At 42.6% G+C, this 19834-nt stretch overlaps 4 protein-coding genes and 1 long non-coding RNA gene across 5 annotated transcripts; 2 read left to right on the top strand and 3 right to left on the bottom strand.

Annotated features, from left to right (window-relative positions):
• Positions 1-1207: 1207 nt before the first annotated feature.
• On the bottom strand, positions 1208-5694 carry LOC125746277 (rap guanine nucleotide exchange factor 2-like). Its single transcript, XM_049020064.1, has 10 exons — positions 5589-5694; positions 5001-5165; positions 4626-4733; positions 4301-4504; positions 3755-3911; positions 3022-3274; positions 2350-2733; positions 2028-2239; positions 1777-1900; positions 1208-1632 (listed from the first exon to the last, which is right to left on the bottom strand). The coding sequence occupies exons 1-10, from the start codon at positions 5673-5675 to the stop codon at positions 1380-1382; spliced, it is 1947 nt and encodes a 648-aa protein (XP_048876021.1). The 5' UTR covers positions 5676-5694; the 3' UTR covers positions 1208-1379.
• A 3393-nt stretch (positions 5695-9087) lies between these two features.
• LOC125746174 (heat shock protein beta-11-like) lies at positions 9088-10218 on the bottom strand. The gene has a single exon (XM_049019868.1). It carries the CDS (start codon positions 10025-10027, stop codon positions 9425-9427), a length of 603 nt encoding a protein of 200 aa, XP_048875825.1. The 5' UTR covers positions 10028-10218; the 3' UTR covers positions 9088-9424.
• A 782-nt stretch (positions 10219-11000) lies between these two features.
• Positions 11001-11973, top strand: LOC125746895 (heat shock protein beta-11-like). The gene has a single exon (XM_049021506.1). It carries the CDS (start codon positions 11253-11255, stop codon positions 11853-11855), a length of 603 nt encoding a protein of 200 aa, XP_048877463.1. The 5' UTR covers positions 11001-11252; the 3' UTR covers positions 11856-11973.
• Positions 11974-12482: 509 nt separating this feature from the next.
• On the bottom strand, positions 12483-13687 carry hspb9l (heat shock protein, alpha-crystallin-related, b9-like). The gene has a single exon (XM_049020543.1). The coding sequence runs from the start codon at positions 13464-13466 to the stop codon at positions 12675-12677; it is 792 nt and encodes a 263-aa protein (XP_048876500.1). The 5' UTR covers positions 13467-13687; the 3' UTR covers positions 12483-12674.
• Positions 13688-14821: 1134 nt separating this feature from the next.
• Positions 14822-18912, top strand: LOC125746509 (uncharacterized). Its single transcript, XR_007398995.1, has 4 exons — positions 14822-14958; positions 15568-15622; positions 18457-18555; positions 18766-18912. It is a non-coding gene; the product is annotated as an uncharacterized LOC125746509 (long non-coding RNA).
• The last annotated feature ends 922 nt before the right edge of the window (positions 18913-19834 follow it).

The following is a 19834-nucleotide window of genomic DNA, read 5'->3' as shown; positions in this document are numbered from 1 at the left end:
TCAGGCTTTAGGCTTTGCATTTCTGGGCTTAGCACTGTGGCCTCACACCTTTGGGATCAGAGTCCCGGTTTCTGCCTTGGCTCCAAATTTTTGTGTGGCGTTTGCCTGTTCTCCATGTGTTGTCATAGGGATTCATCTGGTATTGTGGGTTCTCCCCATAGTCCAAAAATATGCTGAGGTTAATTGGAGTTATCAAATTACCCATAAGTGTGAATAGTGTGTGAGTGTGGCCTGCGATGGGTTGCCGTCCCATCCTTGGTTGTTCCCTACATTGAGCTCATAATCTTAAGGATAGGCTCCAGACCCCCTACGACCCTGAGTAGGACAAGTTTCAGGAAAAGGATGGATGGATGGATTGAGAACATCTTGTTATCAAAAATCTGGGTTATGATGAATCAGTTCTGTTAAGGCAATATTCACATTTCGATCAAATAAACCAGTGCTGACTTTGACTAAGGTATTGGACATCAGTTGATCAAAAATATTAAAAAATATGTATTGATTTGGTATTGGTGAAATTCTTTGGATTCACTGTGTCAGGCTCGCCGGTTAACGGGTGCGGCAAACAGGTAGGCCGACGGGCAGGAAACAGGCAAGGCAGGCAGGATACGGGGAAAAACGGGGATTTATTTCGAAACCGGGGATTCGGAAACATCTGACGCAGACTAACATGAATGACAGACACCGAACTCTGGTAAGACATGGACTCAAATAGAACATGTTTCTTATTTACAACTGTGGCCTGGAAAGGGCAAAGCCTTTAAAAAATTTTAAATAAAACATTTTAAGAAAAATACATATATACAATATAAACAAATTTACGAAAGGAAAAAGAAAATAGAAAAAATAAATAATAACGATAATAATAATAATAGATAAATAAAGAAATGAAGCAAGAAACAGTGAATATGTTGCATATTTACGGAAAATGTCATAAAATATTATATAAACAATAAGAATGTTGGAGCAGCAATGAAAAGAGCAGCAGTGAGTTGGAGCAGCTAGCCTAAATAACAGCGACACACGTCTTTATAGTAAGCTGAAATCCGAGATTGGAAAGCTGATTTATGAATGAAATTATCCAGTTTTAACATTTTCTGCAGGTCATTCCAATCTCTAGCAGCAGCGTTCTGAAAAGACGACAGGCCATTTATCTATGTATCTATCATTTATCTATTTAAATAAATATAATTTACCTATCATCAATCTATCTGTCACTCTCTTATCTAACTATATATCTATCATCTGTCTTTATCAATCTATTATCTATCTATATCTTGTCTTTATCTATCAATGTATTATCTATCTTCTATCTATGTATCTATTATTTATCCATCTGCATCTATCATCTACGTATCTATAATCTAGCAATCTATCATCTATCTGTCTATGTATCTATCATCTATCATTCTATATTTCTTCTTGGTGGACGGTTCACAGTTGACGGACATGGTGTACAGGCTGTCTTCATTGGTGTCCAATGACAGGTTGTACAAGTACTGTCGGACGCGTCGGGTCATCTGAGTGTCCTTGTAAAGTCTCTTGGCACTGATGAAGGAGCTCCGGCGAACGTGATTCCTGTGGCCTTCCATCCGCAACATGTCCAGGATTGCCACGTTGCCACTGCCCTGGCTAAAAGAGACACAAATTTTAAACACTAACATCTGAAAATTCTCTCAAACAAGACAACAATTGATGTGATCTGTTGTGAAAACCTCACAGACACGTGTCACGGATTATCAACATAAGGGTCTTCTGTCAGGGTCACCCACATACCTCGTGCTCAACATGGGGGCAGGATCCATGTCTGTGGCTGCCATCTTCCCGATTTGCCTGATTCCTTTGGAGATCATCCTCAGCTTCTCAAAGTTCACCAAGCCCTCCACTTTTGAACTGTTGCCTGAAAAGGGATAAAGAGGTAGATCATGGAAATTATTAGCCAGTCTAAAATAAAAACAAGCATTGGTGGAAAAAATGGAAAAGGTGACCTGTAATTTATCTTATACCGAATGGAGAATGACTGGTACCTTCATGGAGGAAAGTCAGGTCCTTTTTGACGACTGGGAAAAGGGGGATGATGGGAGGCTGGAGGTTTGGAGCATTCAGGGCACTGCGGTACTTTCCCATGTTTCTTGAGGGATCAAAGAGGTCCTGAAGGTCTTGGAGAAGCTTCCAGTACTTGCTTGGAAGTTTTTCCCAGGTGCCTCGCAGTCGGGACACAGGAGACAGATTCAACCCGCTGCAACACAAAAAATCAACATGAAGACCTTCTACTTCTGCACTGAGAGAGTATTAAAACAGGGACTTAGTATCAGTATTCACCCATGGAAATTCATGTCTTTGAGGTACCTGATGATGGCGAACAATGAGCTGAAGTTCTTGCACTCGCGGCAGTGGAGTGCAATCTTGATGAAGTGCTTGATCAACTTCATCCTCCTTAACTGGTTGGCCTCACGCACGATCTCTGATGCCACCCAGAATGTCTCCTGGTTGACCAGCTCTTCAAACCTTTTAAGGTTCGTAGATCCCGTCTTGGATTTCAGCTTGAAGAGACTGTCAATGTATTCCGTGGGCTCAATGTTGCGGAACAGTTCAAGGCTTCTCAAGGATAGCTGTGTGGCCACCTCCTCTGTGCTGAGCTGTAATAGGGAGAACTGGCTCTCCCTGAGGAGATCTTGTGCATCCTCATCTGAGCACAACATCTTAGTCTTTGTGTTCTTCTTCAAGTAATATCTGAAACACAGGGGTAAGACACATGCCGGTGAGGAACTCACCATATACCATTTACGGTTTGCATTAGTGTTAGTGTGGAACATCGAGATCTGCACTATGACATGTCCTGTTAATAGAAAACTTGTTGCTCCCTGACTATAGTTTGGACATTAAAGGACTTTGATGATGGTGAACAATTTTACTAAGCCTTGTTAGCCAAGAAGTCCAGAATATTGCTATTCCTGAACCAGGTGCAGTCTTAAACCTAATCCTGTAAGACTTCTTACCCATACCCTGTTAATTTCCTACCTTCCGTTCAACTGAATCCTGTCAGCTAGCTTGCGTAGTTGGTCGGGCAGCCGCTTCTGCTTGATGGCACCTCCGGGGGTAACGGACACCTCACAAAGGGAGTAGGCCTCGGCGCCGCCTGGCAGGGCAAACTCACAGACCGCCTGAGTCACCACCTCCTTGGCTGTCGTGTCCCGGGTGACCAGGATGTATCGGCTCTGCTGATCAGCTTTAAAAATCCTCAGCACCTGATTGGGTAGCTCTGCACGACAAGCTGAGAAATGCATATGAAACAAAAATCCAAATTAGAATTTACATCGTTCATCTTAGTATTGTTGCTGAAGGACAGAAAGTCAATCTACCCAGACTTAAGATACTCCTTCGGAGTGTGTCATGATCATGGTGCATTGTGGAAGCAGAGAGATTTTCGCACCAGCACTGGAAAACCCATTCAGCATCATCAGTTAGTGGAACAATTGCTGAACGCTCTCATGCTGCCCGAACAGGTGGCAATAGTGAAGTACCAGACCCACACGAAGCGGACTGATGGAATCAGTCAGGGGAATGACCTCACAGACCAATGAGCTAAAAGTTTAGCAAAGGATTCCACTGGGTTTGGGGATAAGGTTACCCAATACACAGAAATGTCTGTGCAAATGCAATGATTATTCATGGTAACATATAGCAAACGATGCACGCCGTATGGACATGAGCAAGCACACAAACGAGTGCAAATGGACATGCTTGCTCCTACCATGTCGGTTGTGGAAGTCCTGAATACAGCGATGGGACAGCAGAAGATCTGGGTAGGTGATGGGAAGAGTCGCCGCAGTCGTCTCGTTGGTCTTGTCCATGGCCACATCCTGGATGTCCTCATTTGTCTTCTCCTCCAGGCGTTGGACAAGAAGCTCCTTTTAAAATGAATGGGGGATTTATTAGTGTTACAGCATCTCCAGAATGCAGCAGTAACTCCATTCAACTGATCTGCAAGGGTAACTTCAAGTGCCTGGTGACTTCAAGTATGTCATTGATTCATCAACATGTGACTGTGTATTATGCCCAAAAACGTACATAATGGGTCAGTTTTCACTGAGAGCGACAAGTGTGTGTTGCTCTCCAGGACATCTTTGGCTTTGGAAAGAGTGACGGTCTAGAATATCTGGCCGTTCACCTCCAATATCTGGGAGAGGAGCAAGATTCTTGCGTCAACGGATGAACGTTTTGTTTGCTGCAATTGTGTAGAGGAGTTAAGATAAACAGATTCACTCCTTCTCTCCAATTAACCACAAAACTCCAGTACCTGATCTCCACACTTCAGGCCCGCCTCAGAGGCTGTGCTGCCGGCCTCAACGTGGTCAATGAAGGTGCCAAAACCCTTCTCCGAGCCACCCAGTAGTGTGAAGGGCAGCAGGGCGTCCCTCGAGGGTTTGCTGAGAGTCACTGCCCTCAGTCTGGCTTTGGATGCACGGGCAATATTTAGGAGTTTCAAATGGCCATTCATTTCCTGTTTAAGACACATGTGGAAAAACACATCTGATCTCATACAGTCCTTTAAAAATATTCCAGTGAGGACACAGCAGGACCAAGTCTCCATATAATTAAAAAAGGGATCCGATTTCACTAACCTCTCTTTCCAGGTTGTTCTCGAATTTTTCCAGGAACTGTGTCATCTCAGGGTCTCCATCGAAGTCGCTGAAATGGTTGTTTACCCAGAGCAGCACTATCCGGGTAACCTTAGGATGGAACAAAAACACAGGTTGTCAAACTGGCAAATATTAAAATGTCAGTTTCTAGCTCATACTAGATGCCTTCTTGTGTTTCAGTTTTTCCAAATTACTGTGCGTTTAAAAATGAGAAAAACAGAACCAAAGCAAGAACAAACATAAAGCATTGTTAGAAACCGACCCGCTAATATTCTTTTTTGAATGAATATCAGATCTAATCTTTGAAGCATGCAGTGAAAATATCACCTTTTTCAGGGAGGAAGAGTGGCCACATACCCTGTCCCTGAGGCTGGGATCATTAAACCAGTCCAGTAGCTTCTCCACCAGAATCATGGGGCTGCTGAGGAAGGTCCTGTACGTCAGTAGGAAGTCCTCTACAAATGTGGGGTCCACCACCGAATGCTCCTCCATGAGGTGCATGGTCAAGCATTCGATGGTCGCCTGGGAATGGGCAGGAGAGGGACATTGGTCACCACACTGGAAAAGGGAAACTAGCAAGTCTAGTTTCAAAAGAAGCAGCATAGCTGGTATGTCAGGTAGGCAGAAATTACAGACGGATTATTCAATGCCCCACATACACTTGCATACCTACGTGATACAGATCCATGAATTATTAAGTTATCGGATATCAGCCAATATTTATCACAACAGGTATCGGTATCTGTTCGTGGTCATTAACTCTGTCAATATTTAAAGGTAGCTCTACTGCAACTAAAAAATAATTACTAAATTCATGGAGACCGTTGGATTTTCCTTAGCGGAGAACGAACTCGGCTCATTCACCACTGGCAGGCAAGACGGACTTATAGGGCGCGCAACGAATTCGGCAAGTTCTCCCTTCTCTCGGCACAGATTTTGATTCACCTTAGTAACCATCGTGTCCTTCCTGGTCCCAGCGGGGTCCAACTCAAGGTGCAAATCCATCTTCTCCATATTATCGTGGTTGAGCATGTTGCAGTAGTTCTGCCGATTATTCATTGTTTTTGTTTAAACCACTTCGTTGTATTTTCTTGAATTACTGTTCTCGTGATCCGCCTTGTCCACGTTTGGCCAGCAGAGGTCGCTGGTCAAATAATGTTTTTACATTTATTGCGATAATTATCCACATCAGCTGATAAAAACATTTTTGCCCGATATCATTTTTGGCCATATCGCGCAGCTCTACTCTGTTATTTCTATTTACCAGTTATTGAATGTATTGTGGTGCTGTGTGTTTGTGTGCGTATGTATCTGTGTGTCTAAACCTAGGGCAGTAATATTTTATGGCATTAATGAATTGCGTTCATTTTAATATTAGTATATACTGTGCACTTTCAGATGTTGTCAGGATTTTGTCATTTGCCATTTTAGATACATCGCGCGGTCAGGATTAAATGATGTTGTGATCTTCCGCTTGAGTACAGGTGATTATATGTACGTGTAGTAGCGTTTATGCAATTAATCGCCAAGATGTGTCATTTAAAAAAAAAATCACTACTTATACTACGATATTCTCTTCTATAGTTGCCATCTGTTCATCGAGCGTTTTGGAAAACATTGATATTCAGCAGTGTATCACTAAAACTGCTAATAGTATTATTTTAGTGATGCACCGGCAAGGACAACTGAGACCGATACTGATGCCGATTGGGGGTGGTGGTTCTGGGTTAAAAAGTTAAAAGGACATTCCACCCAAACAATTTTTTTAAATCTATTGACAAATATATGAGAAGGTATTTTGGTAAGATAATACCAACTCGATAGCATACAATAACAGTCCCGGAGCGCTATATTTAACAACTGTTTCTTAAATATCTTATATAATTATAACATTTCCAACATATTTTGGCAAGTGTGGTAAATGTCCGTAAGCTTTTGTCAATGAAAGTATAAAGACTGCGGTTTCTCTCGTATACATAAATCAAAACTAATGTGTCATTTTGTCCACAGAATTGATATCAGCAGTAGTTCACTGTCTGTAAAAAAAAAAACATTCCAAAACAGCGACCTGGCATAGTGTCTGGAGCAAAGATAATTATATGAACCATGTAAAATATTAGCGTAGGCTAGGCTAACTAAAGCTTCACATGACGTCATTAATAAAAAAGACTAGTAAACAGCTCAGGAGTGGGACTTATCAGTAATTGTGTCCACATTTCTAAGCCAAATTTGGATATCCAAACAAGGGCGTTTGATGTTGGCTTGTAGCGGTGTGCTGATATCGAGTATTTCTCTTTCATTTTTATATTTCTATTCATATTACTTCGCCGAGTCCTCAGCTAGCCCTGGCCCTGCAACGTCTGGACTCCTGGGAGATGCTTGAGCCCCAGCCTTTGCACAGCATTGTATATGTATGACATGTATATATGCATGTACATAGATGTATGTATGGATAATTTTTAAATGTATTTTTTGTGATTTTTAATGGCGCAGTATAGATTGTTCACAGAGACTTAAAGTTCAACTGGAAGTGAAGGACAACAGCAAAGGAAGACAACTTCTGTATACCAGAGTTATTTAATTCTTTGCAATGATTTGCATACAATTTAGTTCCTTCCTCATTAAACCAGATCTTTGTTATCAAGAATTACATGATGGGCGGCGCGGTGGCGCAGTGGTTTGTGCTGCTGCAACAGTGAGGCAACAGTGCTAACCACTGCACCACCATGCCACCCTGATGGATGTTGCTGTTTTTGGGTGTCGGTTCATATGCTGCTTGCTATTGTTCCTTCATTGCCCACTAACAGGGACGCACTTATTTTGTCTTTGACTTTGGAGATGAGTTTTTTTTTTAATGTTGAAATTATGACATTTCATTTTGAAGAGGCGGATGACTGTAAGAGGAAATGTATTTGCATTAAGATTGATTACTTTATAGTTTCCACTCACGTTGGAGTGGAGTGATAGAGTTCTGGTTGTTAGGAGACCGTACTACTTTTCTGTATGGGTGCGAGAAATAAAAAAAAAGTCCGTCTTCCATATTCGAGACTGTATGTTATCTCCGCGTCGTCTCTCTACCTACGGCCTGAAAAATAGTTAACGCTGAGACTCAAAAACAACGTTACAGTATCAATGATGTGAATGACGAAACCCACCTCCTCACCCCGGGTCCCGGACCTCATTATTTTTCAAAGCCTATTCACAGCCCTACATAGATATACTAAAATACTGAAGGTTTTATTTTTTTCAAGGATGCATAAAACCGAGGAGGGGGCAGCATGGTGGTGCAGTGGTTAGCACTGTTGCCTCACACCTCGGTGACCAGCGTTCAAGTCTACACCTGGGTTGCATGTGTATAGAGTCTGCATGTTCTCCCCATGTCATCGTGGGGTTTCCTCCAGTTTTACCCCCACAGTCCAAAGACGTACTGAGGCTAATGGTCAATATGTTTATGTTCTAGATTGAAAGTACACCAAAAATTTATATCTTTTTTTTTCAAAGTTATATAGGTTTCACGGCATACGTCGGTGTTTTTTTTAAGTATGACTTTAGTGTTTATGACATTTTACAGGACACATTTTTGCTTTACGTTTTGCATTCTTCCCTAATTTTATTATTAGCCATTGCGCCAATCCGCTACCTTAATGATATTATATAGCTAACGTGTTTGTTTGCTAACTGCTTATAGATAAACAGCTAACGTTAAGGTGTGCGCCGGCCAAATTAACATTTTTATAAGTGTTTAATAGTTCAGTGTTGCTGGAACGCGAGCTTTACTGACTTCGCTAAATTTCTTATTATGACCGGGATGTCGGTCTTTAAGATGCTTCACCAAGTTTGAGGTGCTACTTCATTTCGTCGCCACAACTTTGTAGCACTATTTTCATAGAAGCTTGTCGATATCTTTAGCCTTTCCATATTCGTCTGCAAAATACTTGCAAAGGGAACTTTTGCGTTTTTTTTTTTACTAAAGCAGCTTGCAAAGTGCCTTCAACTGCAGCATAGGCCATGTTCGGCCAACTCTGTATGCGTGTGTTAACCGGCGCGAACGCGTTCAACGCCTATAGGGGAGGGGCTACGCGAGAGTGTGTGTGTGCACATGCGTGCACGTGCGCCTGCGCTGTAGTGGTACTGTGTGAAGCGTGGCGATTGAAGCGAAAACCGCAATGAATGAATGAATAGATGGACTGATGAAGGAATGAATAAATTAACATTCTAAATTAGTATAAGATAATGTATTATCAAAACTGTAACTCTTTGGTTATTTACCCGAAATGCGTACCTTTACCCAATATAACTCGGTCAAATGGAGAAATGTGTTTTAAAAAGTTGAACAGCTGAATAGGATTTTTTTGTGACTTGAATATTCTGAAATTGGTAAGGAGCATTTTAGATGTGAAAATGTAAAACTCAGCTTCTTTTCAAAATCTTTATTACTTGTTTATAGTAGGGGGGGGGAGAGGGCGGGTAGGAGCATATCCACAGTATTTTCAATGCAAAAGATTTATTACTCAGCTCCAAAACATTGCATTTTTTAGATGACTAAGATATGTCAAACAAAGATTGTAAATGACAAAGAAACACTCAAGGAGAATTGGAAATCAGTCATTCACTTCTTATTTTTTTACATTTATTTATGCTAGCAAAATTTTTCATGACAAAAGTCCAAAATGTATTTACAGCATATAAAACCAGCTTCAGAAAGATACAAGCTAAAATTATTTCCCTTGAACAATTTAACAATAAAAATTAATGTGCGCAGGTCAATATCAGTCCAGTGTTCAGTCCACTCGGGCCTCGTTGGGGGAGTTGGCTTCACTCTGAGACGCCGAGGTCATCACAGCCGGGGTGCTGTTGATTGGCAGCGTTCTTTCGCTCACCTCAGGCAGCGCCAGTCTCGGTGCCCGGATCTGAAGTTGTCCGTCGGAAAGCGAACAGGTGACAGCAGTGGGGTTCACATCCTCCGGCAGCTGGACGACTTGTCTGAACTCCTGGCGTCGGTAAGAGTACGAGCCCTTTCCGTCGTCCTGTTTCTTCTCTGTCTTACCGCTCACCATCAGCTTCCTGTCCACCTGCTTGATGGACAACTCCTCTGGGGAGAAGTCCTTAGTGTCCAGGGTCAGGGCAAAGTTGTCTCCATCTTTCTCCATCTGGCAGGAGAGCGGTTTGGTGGACAAAGAGCACGGCACTTTATCCATCTCCTGCAGGATCTGCTCATGAACTTTCTCCAGGAGACCCATGCTGGTGCTCATATCCTGCATGCTCTTTAGCAGCATGTCACGTTGAAGTGCCAGAGGTCCCATGTGTGGCCAGATGCTGCGTATCGGCCAGTGGAACTCCATCAGTGGTCCGAAGGAAGGCTGGAACACGTGGGAGCACAGCATCTTCAGTGTCGTCTCTACTTAGCTCTGGGAGTTTGCTCAGCGTCAGCTCTGCTTGCTTCTGCCTCGACTCTCAGGGCTCACGCTTTATATTGTGAGTCCGCGAACTCCAGCACATTCCTGAACTTTCTTGTAATTGCCAGGTTTCTCCACTATGTGTCACCCTACAGGCGGCCGTGATGTCATCGTCTACCCGTATGCGGGCAGCTTTTGTAGGCGTGCCGAGCGCTTCAGAGAAACGTGTGTCACTGAATTTCTTGTTGCAACACAAGTACCACATGAACGATTTAAAAAATTAAACGGCATTTTTATGGTAGTCCGGTCACGTTTACTAAGGTCAATATGTTTGTGTTTTATATTGAAAGTACGAAGAACTACATGGCATTTATTTGAGGTAAAAAAAGCAGAAGTGTTGCTTCTGGTTAGTTAAAGACTCCTAAAGACGTTTCCGCTGCATTGTGACTTTACTCTTGCCGAATTATAGTAAGGCCAAGCCATGGCTCTGAATTTTGTTCCATACAGCGGTCACCTTTGTCTCTATATCCTACAATCCACTTTGATCAAACGTTTGATTCAACGTTGAATTATAGTAAAATTTAATTATTCAGAAGCAACACTTCTGCTATTTTTTACCTCAAATAAACATGAAACACAAACATATTGACCTTAGCAAACGTGACCGGACTACCATAAAAATGCCGTTTAATTTTTTAAATCATTTATGTGGTACTTGTGTTGCAACAAGAAATTCAGTCAAAGAAGTAGCTGATCTGAAAGAGTTATAATGGAGGTTTATTTCAGCAACTTTCAAGTTTCCCCCGATTTCGCTAATTGTATACGAGAGGAAAAATAAGTTCAGTATATTCAGTTATTCAAACTTAGTAAGTCAATCAAGTGGAATATATCGAGTATTTTATTAAAAATAGACACATGAGAGAAATGACATGAGTAAATATTTAAAAATATTTTCGAGCTACAAAACGCAACACACGTTTCTCTGAAGCGCTCGGCACGCCTACAAAAGCTGCCCGCATACGGATAGACGATGACATCACGGCCGCCTGTAGGGTGACACATAGTGGAGAAACCTGGCAATTACAAGAAAGTTCAGGAATGTGCTGGAGTTCGCGGACTCACAATATAAAGCGTGAGCCCTGAGAGTCGAGGCAGAAGCAAGCAGAGCTGACGCTGAGCAAACTCCCAGAGCTAAGTAGAGACGACACTGAAGATGCTGTGCTCCCACGTGTTCCAGCCTTCCTTCGGACCACTGATGGAGTTCCACTGGCCGATACGCAGCATCTGGCCACACATGGGACCTCTGGCACTTCAACGTGACATGCTGCTAAAGAGCATGCAGGATATGAGCACCAGCATGGGTCTCCTGGAGAAAGTTCATGAGCAGATCCTGCAGGAGATGGATAAAGTGCCGTGCTCTTTGTCCACCAAACCGCTCTCCTGCCAGATGGAGAAAGATGGAGACAACTTTGCCCTGACCCTGGACACTAAGGACTTCTCCCCAGAGGAGTTGTCCATCAAGCAGGTGGACAGGAAGCTGATGGTGAGCGGTAAGACAGAGAAGAAACAGGACGACGGAAAGGGCTCGTACTCTTACCGATGCCAGGAGTTCAGACAAGTCGTCCAGCTGCCGGAGGATGTGAACCCCACTGCTGTCACCTGTTCGCTTTCCGACGGACAACTTCAGATCCGGGCACCGAGACTGGCGCTGCCTGAGGTGAGCGAAAGAACGCTGCCAATCAACAGCACCCCGGCTGTGATGACCTCGGCGTCTCAGAGTGAAGCCAACTCCCCCAACGAGGCCCGAGTGGACTGAACACTGGACTGATACTGACCTGCGCACATTAATTTTTATTGTTAAGCAATTTTTTTTAATCTTTGTGGACTTTTGCAATAAAGATTTTTGTTAATATTAATAAATTTAAATAACTGAATCACTGAAATACTGTGTGATTATTGTCAAAGACACCTCCTTGTCACCTAAAACGACATTTTGGAGTCGCCTAATAGATTTTTTGTATTATACATACTGTTAGTCAGAGTGTCTATCCTATTAGAAGTGGTGGTGTTATTGTCAAACTAATTATTCTAATATTTGATCCAGGTTGAATTAACGTAACCATGATTTAATGGTGGGGTATTTGTTGACTGGATCCATCTAATGATTTTCCACCCCACTTTTTTCACATATGATCATGGGAGACAACATCCTACTCTAGAAGCCATGGGTACAAGACAGGAAATGATCCAGGATTGGGGCCATTTCTGGCGCCAGACACACACCATTCAACTGTACTTATGTTCTTGTGAAACCAACGCACTCAAAATACAGACATCCGCACTAACCACTGTGCCCCTCTGCCACCCTGAATCATATTACAAAAATATAAAAACAATCTGCATGTGTTTTCCCTTAGAAGTCCCCACACACATATAAAACGCATTTTTAATGATTCAAACACACAATTTATTGGAAGTAGCAAGCATACAAAATGTATTTACTCTCGTTTATCTAGCAACATGAATTACAGTAATAACACATCCAATTCATTATAATATTGTCATGAAAGTGCTGAAAAGAGTTCAGTTATGGACCAAGATGTGACGTGAATCCAGTTTGAGTGCTGTAATGTCATCAGTCCTTGGAGGAGCTTGAGTCGGTGATGCAGCTGTCCACGTCTCCGCTTTGCTCTTCTGGACTCTTCAAGGCTGCCACACGATCAATGGGCACCACTCTCTCCGTTATTGCAGGCCTGATCGCTCTCAGTGCTTTAATCTGAAGCTGCCCGTCAGAGAGGGTACAAGTCACATCTTCTGGGTTCACACCTTCTGGTAGGTCAAGCTCCTGCCTGAACTCCTGTTGTTTGTAGGAGTACGAGCCTTTTCCGTCGTCCTGTTTCTTCTCTGTCTTCCCGCTCACCCTCAGCTTCCTGCCCACCTGTTTGACGGACAGCTCCTCTGGGGTGAAGTCCTTAGTGTCCAGGGTCAGGGCAAAATTTTCACCCTGATTATCCACCTTGAACGATATTGGCTTGAACGTTAATGATGCTGGGATGTGGTCAATCTCCTCGAAGATTTTTTGATGAAGCCTCTCCATGAACTGCATGCTCTGCCTCATCTCCTGCATGTGCCTCATCATTTCTTGCTCGATCTTAAAGAAGAGAGGCCGGGTATCAGGCCAGAGGCTGCGCACAGGCCAGTTGAAATCCATCAATGGGCTGAATGAAGATGGCAGCAATCCTGGGTACATCATCTTCAGCAATAGTTCAGCGTGGTCTGGGTATCTGCTAAGATTGGAGCCCTCACTGCATCTGCCCCGGCTTCCTCTGGTCCAGCTTTTATACTCTACTTGGAAACTTCCAGATGAATTCCAAGCCCAGCCACCACAGTTGGTCAGAGTGTGCTGCTGCTGTTCAGGTTCGGTCATACTCTAAAAACAAACCGCTCACGCTCCTGCGAAGTAACTGTTAAATGCCTCCCCTGCATTACATTGTTCTATTTCCAGTGGCGACTTCCACATCCGCATGTTTCTGTTAACTGCTCGTTGTGAAGACTCATTGCAAATCGCCCGTATCGCCCGTTAACTTGTCCACTGTCTTGCCATCAACGCCGATTTTTCATAACCCGAAGTCATATTCCAAAGCATTTTTATGAAAGAGCTAAGTGCGTCGTTTTATGTATATTTATTTTCAGCAACGGCATTCACTGACAAATCCCTGTCTACATTCCTATACTGACGCAATAACCCGCAAATAAGAAGTGACTCATTGCTCTATTCGCGGACACCTGTCTCCATTTCTGCGCCTAATGGATCATACTTGAATAGTGTCATGCACCCATCAATATTATTTTCTGTAATATATGTTCTGATATAGTCGCGCCACTCTTTAAATCTATAGTCATAACTTAATTGATGCGTTTAACGTTCAATCAAAAATAAAATTATGCGAAAACTATATCATATACTATTAGAAGTAACTAATTTTAGTCTAAACATTATTATTGAGCAGATTCCATTACGATTTCATAAAATTCGATATAACAACAACAAAAAACAATGATAAAAAATAACTGGATATTGGAATACACATTATTAACAAGTAAACACATTTAAACACATTCAGAAATATGCGTCAAACGATTAGTCCATATGCTGTGTGGTTATGCTCTGTATCAGCGTGATCTGGAATATGACCTGTAATATTAAACACCAGGGGAAAATTACATATAAGCAAGCAATGTAATGTTACTATGCGAATCTATTACCTACAGTGGACTTGTTGATCCTTTACTTTGTACAGGCACCACCTCTGACTGCACACACATATTTCTGCATAGACAAATAACGCCATAGTTAGTGTTGCTCCTCTAAAAAGTTAGAAATAACCTATTATTACGGTCACGATATCCGCGCTTTGCCAAGGCAGTCAAATCATCCGCGCTTAAAATGTGTGGGTATCAGATTTATTGTCATATGTATGAAGTACAGGGTGTACTAAAATACAGTGAAATTTCTACTTTTCCATAATGCAGAAACAAGTCATATCATCTGAAAGGCAAGGTCCCAAGCTATTTCCAGACAAAATTTGGTCAACATTTATTCTTTGACGGGCCATTTCTCAGAATTTTCCTATAATGTATAAAACATCTAATACCTTCTGAAAAGCAAGTTGAAGTTTCCAACCTGGAACTCTGAATGTTCCAGTCATGAGTTCAGATAGGACGCAGCGAGTATAACAGCACTGATGGGGAATTGGGTTGGAAATAGCACACATGCGCTGCAGCTGTCACGACTAGAAATTACGTCATCAAAATGAGCCGAAAACCGCGGACCTTTCGTCATTTCCTTTTTCTTTAGCGATCGGGGAAAGTATCCTGTTAAAATGGTGCCTCCTGTGCAGGTTTCTCCGCTTATTAAGGTACGTTTATTTTGAGTCGTACGAATGTAGTGCGTAGTTTCAAGGTGTGATTTAATGTGCCCAGTTATCACTGACGGCTGCTCTATAATTAGATGATTTTTAAAATGCCATTGACATTGAGGCAGCGCTTTCCGATGGTGAGCCGGGTAAATAGGCCTTGGCGACTCGATGCGATGTTAAGACTGACCTTCAGAAAGTCAAGAATCACTTTGGTCGCCCTTAGCTAGCTGCGTAGGCATATGATACTTAATTCACTTTAGTATTTTCTCGCCGATAGATTACTGTTCCAGTGGTCCGTGGATAAATAAGTTGAAGGTCACTAGTGGACGGTGCTGTTGGTCCTGCGTCAGTGGGACAATAAAGTAAAACGCGTTCAAACTGCATATTAACTGACTTTTTAAGTAAGATTTTTAAAACGGTGGCAGTCATAATTTCTGTAGTGTTTATTGCAAACCCCAGCTGGAGAATAGCCGTCCTCGGCCGTGTTAATGTACATGTTGTATATGTACTTTAAACGTTAGTGTTTCTAGCCGTGTTCTTTATAATGTAACGCCTAGTGGTCGCTGATTTTTTTGTTGGTAATCATGTCTGCATTGTTTCTATCTGCAGACCGCAAGGTGGTCGGCGTTGCTTGTTGGAATCATCTACGGCAAAAAGAGATATGGTAAGAGAAGCTTTTTCCAGGCTTGCAGAAACGTGCAGTTTATTAATCTATCCTTACTGAGGCTTTGAAATGGAATAGGCAGTGAAACCTTGTGCTAGTGTTTGTGGCTGTGAGGCCCTTCTTTCCAGTAGATGTGAGTACAGTCACTGGTCAGTATTGGCTGTCGGGAGTTACAGAGACAACGGTCAACAAAGGTGTCTGTCCCTCACACTTGTACTTTAGCCCTGTCTATCAGTAGCAGCTGAAGCCCTTGTCCCACCTTAGGAAAGCCTCATTGCTGGTGATTACCCTGAAAATTTGTGGGTGTTGGATTGGCTCCCATGTTCTGCTAAGTTGATGCCCCCTCTGAAGATGCCACCCAGGGCATTTGCTCTTACCAGGGTCCGCCACTGATGGCTCCCTATGAGATCTTAGTCTATTGAGCTGATATTGACTAGTACAGTGTCGTCTCATCATTGTCAAAAATATTGCAGCCTTTTGCATGGATACTACCAAATTACCTCTGGATGTGTTTTCTTCTGTTTAGTAAATAAGTAAACTTTTACATCCATTTGTATTCCAACTGCTTATCATGGACGGCATCACGGGTCCTGCAGTCGGTCCCCAGCAGCATAGAGGACACAGCATGGGGTGCAGTTCCAAGACATACACACAGTATGGGCAGTTTTAGCAATGCCAGTTAGCCTACCTGGCTTTGTCTGCTGGAGGAAACACAAGTCACATGCAAACACAAAGATTTATATCCTAACCCCAGAGTTCAGGCAAAAGTGTTGCTCTCTAAGCGGTTGTGCTACACTGTTTTAGCTAAAATGCTTGCTTCTATGCATGGGCATTTTAGGCAGAATTACTAGCCAGATTTTCCCACTTACTGAAATCTATCCATCCATTTTCCAAACCGCTTATCCTACTGGGTCGCGGGGGATCGGGAGTCTATCCCGGAAGCAATGGGCACGAGGCAGGGAACAACCCAGGATGGGGGGCCAACCCATCGTAGGGCACACTCACACACCATGCACTCTCACATGCAATATAGTAACTCCAATTAGCCTCAGCATGTTTTTGGACTGTGGGGGGAAACCGGAGTACCCGGAGGAAACCCCACGACGACATGAGGAGAACATGCAAATTCCGCACACATGTAACCCAGGCGGAGACTCGAACCCGGGTCCCAGAGGTGTGAGGCAACAGTGCTAACCACTGCACCACCATGCCGCCCCACTTACTCAAATCATATTCAGAAAACCCTGCCCTTACTACACACACACAGAAATGTGTATGGGATATGGATCAAGATGTGTTCCTTGGGCAGATTTAAATTTTTAACAACATAATCCTACCTCTGTAAAGGCTAGTTCATACTTCACTTTTCCGCGTGCGCTTTTGGGCTGCAGATGGTCATGCGTGTGGCAGCTTATGTTCATGCTACATTTGGCTGCGGACGGTCGCGGTCGGCGCATGCATGCATGCATGCATGCATACTGCAGTGATATTCCACCAGAGCAGGAGAGGGCAGGTGTGTTGCAACAAACACAAGCAGTGTAGTGAAATTATTATGAACAGTTGTACAGCTTTAAAGGTAACATAGCATACCATAGTATTTGGGATAAATTAGCCTGGACAACCAGCTAATAATGTCTGGACAGTATGAGAAATTAGATATGCAGGTGCTTCCGGCCCTCATACAGCTACTCACCATAACTACTACAGCATAAGTGTTCTTACTGTACTATTTTTTTCTTTGACCTGTAATGCAAAGGTTGGTGCTGCCACCTACTGGAAATACTAATGAATTATCTTGCACATGCAAGTCAACGTGCACAGGCGTGCATGATCGCCACTAGGCCCGTAAGGCTGCAGCCAACACCGGATGACAAAATTTGTCACGTCCGCCTGTGTGCGACCAAAAGCAAGCACAAAGAAGTGAAGTATGAATTGATATTGATCCTAATACTTCTCTAGTTTTTCAGCTACTCCATTTAATTGTTCCCATATAAAATTAGACGATACTCATTTGCTGTAAAAAGAAATTAAAACATTAATTGTAGCCTTGAAACTAGGACTGAATCATATTTGGAAAAAAAAATTATATTGTATTTGCAGTAGATTTTATATTTCTAAAACCAAAAAAGAAAATACCCAAAATAAAATGTAGCCAAATTGTAGCCAACTACTAATCATCCAGTATAATGTCTCTTTCCCAGTAAAGGCAAGTAGTTCATATTCTGCTTAACTGACCGAAAAGGTTCTCGCTTCTTTCATTATTTTAACATTTATTAACAAATTTCACAGAACATGCATTTCAGGAACATTTGTAATCACAATCGCAACATTATAAATGTTCATATGAAGTTAATATCAGCAGCATAATCAGATTCTTACACTTATTGCTGTGAGTTGAGCCCGTTGATACACAGCAGTGCCGACAAATCACTCTTTTTTTTCTCAATATAGTCTCTGGAATCCAGTATATTTTCATGCAGTGAAAGACGAATATCTGCTTGCAATAAAACGTGTCACATTGAGTGAGTCCAACAGCAAGGACTAAAATGACTGAATGGCTTGGAGAGTACATGCATATAGTGGAGGTAAACTTCTGAACAGAAACTACAAATTATTAGAGGATGGATAGATCACGGCCGGTTTTTGCTGCTAAATCATTTAAAATGGCTCATTATTTGATTCAGATTTTTTACACACGTCCTCCATTATGTGAGGATGCTGACCCATCCCTAGTTTCTTGTAGAATTTAATTTCGTCCGGGTGGCTTTGCTCATGGTGTATGCTTTTTGACCCCCCCCCCCCCCCCCCCCCCACACACACACACACACGTCCAGACTACCTGAAACCAATTGCCGCTGAGGAGAGGAGGATCGAGGAAGAGGAGAAGAGGATCCGGGAGGAACAAGAGCGGATAGCAAAGCAGCTGGCAGAGGGTGAGATGGCCTATGGAATTATGTCCGGCGGCGCGCAGGCCTGCATTTCGGCGGCGTATCTTAGACTCCTCCAGGATGGCTGTGACATTGTAGCAAACGATACCGTGTATGTCTGTGCGTGTGGTCAGCTCTGTGACCGTCACCCCTCTGTTGATGCCCTGACCCTATACCAGCACAGACCTTAGTAACCTCTTTCTCTCTCCCCTACAGCTAATGAAGACACCATTCTCAAATGAGCGCTAAGATGGATAATTTGTTTTGTGTTTGTGTATGAAAATAATCAGTACTTTATCCTTGCTGTAGTGAAGTTAATTTCTTTCAAGCTACACAGTCTGTAAAATAAAAATGAAAACAAAACGCTGTCTGAAGTGTGTGTTTAGATGTAGAATTACCGTGCTCTTTAATGTGGGTTTTAGTAGGTTGGTAGCTTTATGTTTGTATAACAGTTTCAATTTACAGTGCCTTACTTGATGGCGTAGCAGGTCTTGGTGGTCTTTGATCTACCCCAGGGCTGCCCAAACAGTCGATCACGGAGTAATTTTCAACCGATCACAAACTGCGGCACAAGTGTCCGTGTACTTGCGCATGCGCGCCCATTTTTCAGTGTCCAATTAATCGTGAACTGTAAACATTTAGCACGCAAACATGTCAGAAGCCAAAATATCACAAACGTATCATTTTCATTCCGAGTGGGAAGAGAATTATTTTTTGTTTACTCAAATTCGAAGTCTGTATGTCTTGTATGCAATGTGAGCGTGACTTTACTGCAGAATGGCATTTCAAAACGATGCACAAAAGCTACGACACTGAGTTCCCTGCTAAAACAGCCACACGCAGCCGAAAGGTGCGAGAACTGGAAAGTGAATCAGCAGAACAGCAGTCAATTTTTACCCAACTACATCTTCCCAGTGCCAGTGGGCCCAATAAGGTAGAGGAGTACATTTATTTACTTTTTCAATTTGAAGACGTGCCTGGATTTATCAGTTAACATGTACACAGCAAATACAATGTTGAAAGGCAATAGCTAGAGTAATAATAGAGTAAAAGAGTAAAAGCTATGGCTCCCTATTTGAACTGGAAGATCTCGGCACACTGGCCACTTATAAAGTAAATCTTTAGTTAAAAAAGGTTGGGCAGTCCTGGTTTAGGAATTTAAACAATGCAGGTGCAGCTTCTCCCCAGGTTACGATGGGTATGTCAGCATGTAATGCCATTGTAAGGTGAAAATTACATAAGTCAGAAATGCTTGTAAATACAGTACACCTAAACGAACAAACAT

The sequence above is a fragment of the Brienomyrus brachyistius genome, chromosome 7, assembly GCF_023856365.1.
Source record: "Brienomyrus brachyistius isolate T26 chromosome 7, BBRACH_0.4, whole genome shotgun sequence".
Classification (NCBI taxonomy): domain Eukaryota; kingdom Metazoa; phylum Chordata; class Actinopteri; order Osteoglossiformes; family Mormyridae; genus Brienomyrus; species Brienomyrus brachyistius.
The sequence above is the reverse complement of the archived record's forward strand: the minus strand, read 5'-3'. Positions and strand labels throughout refer to the sequence as shown.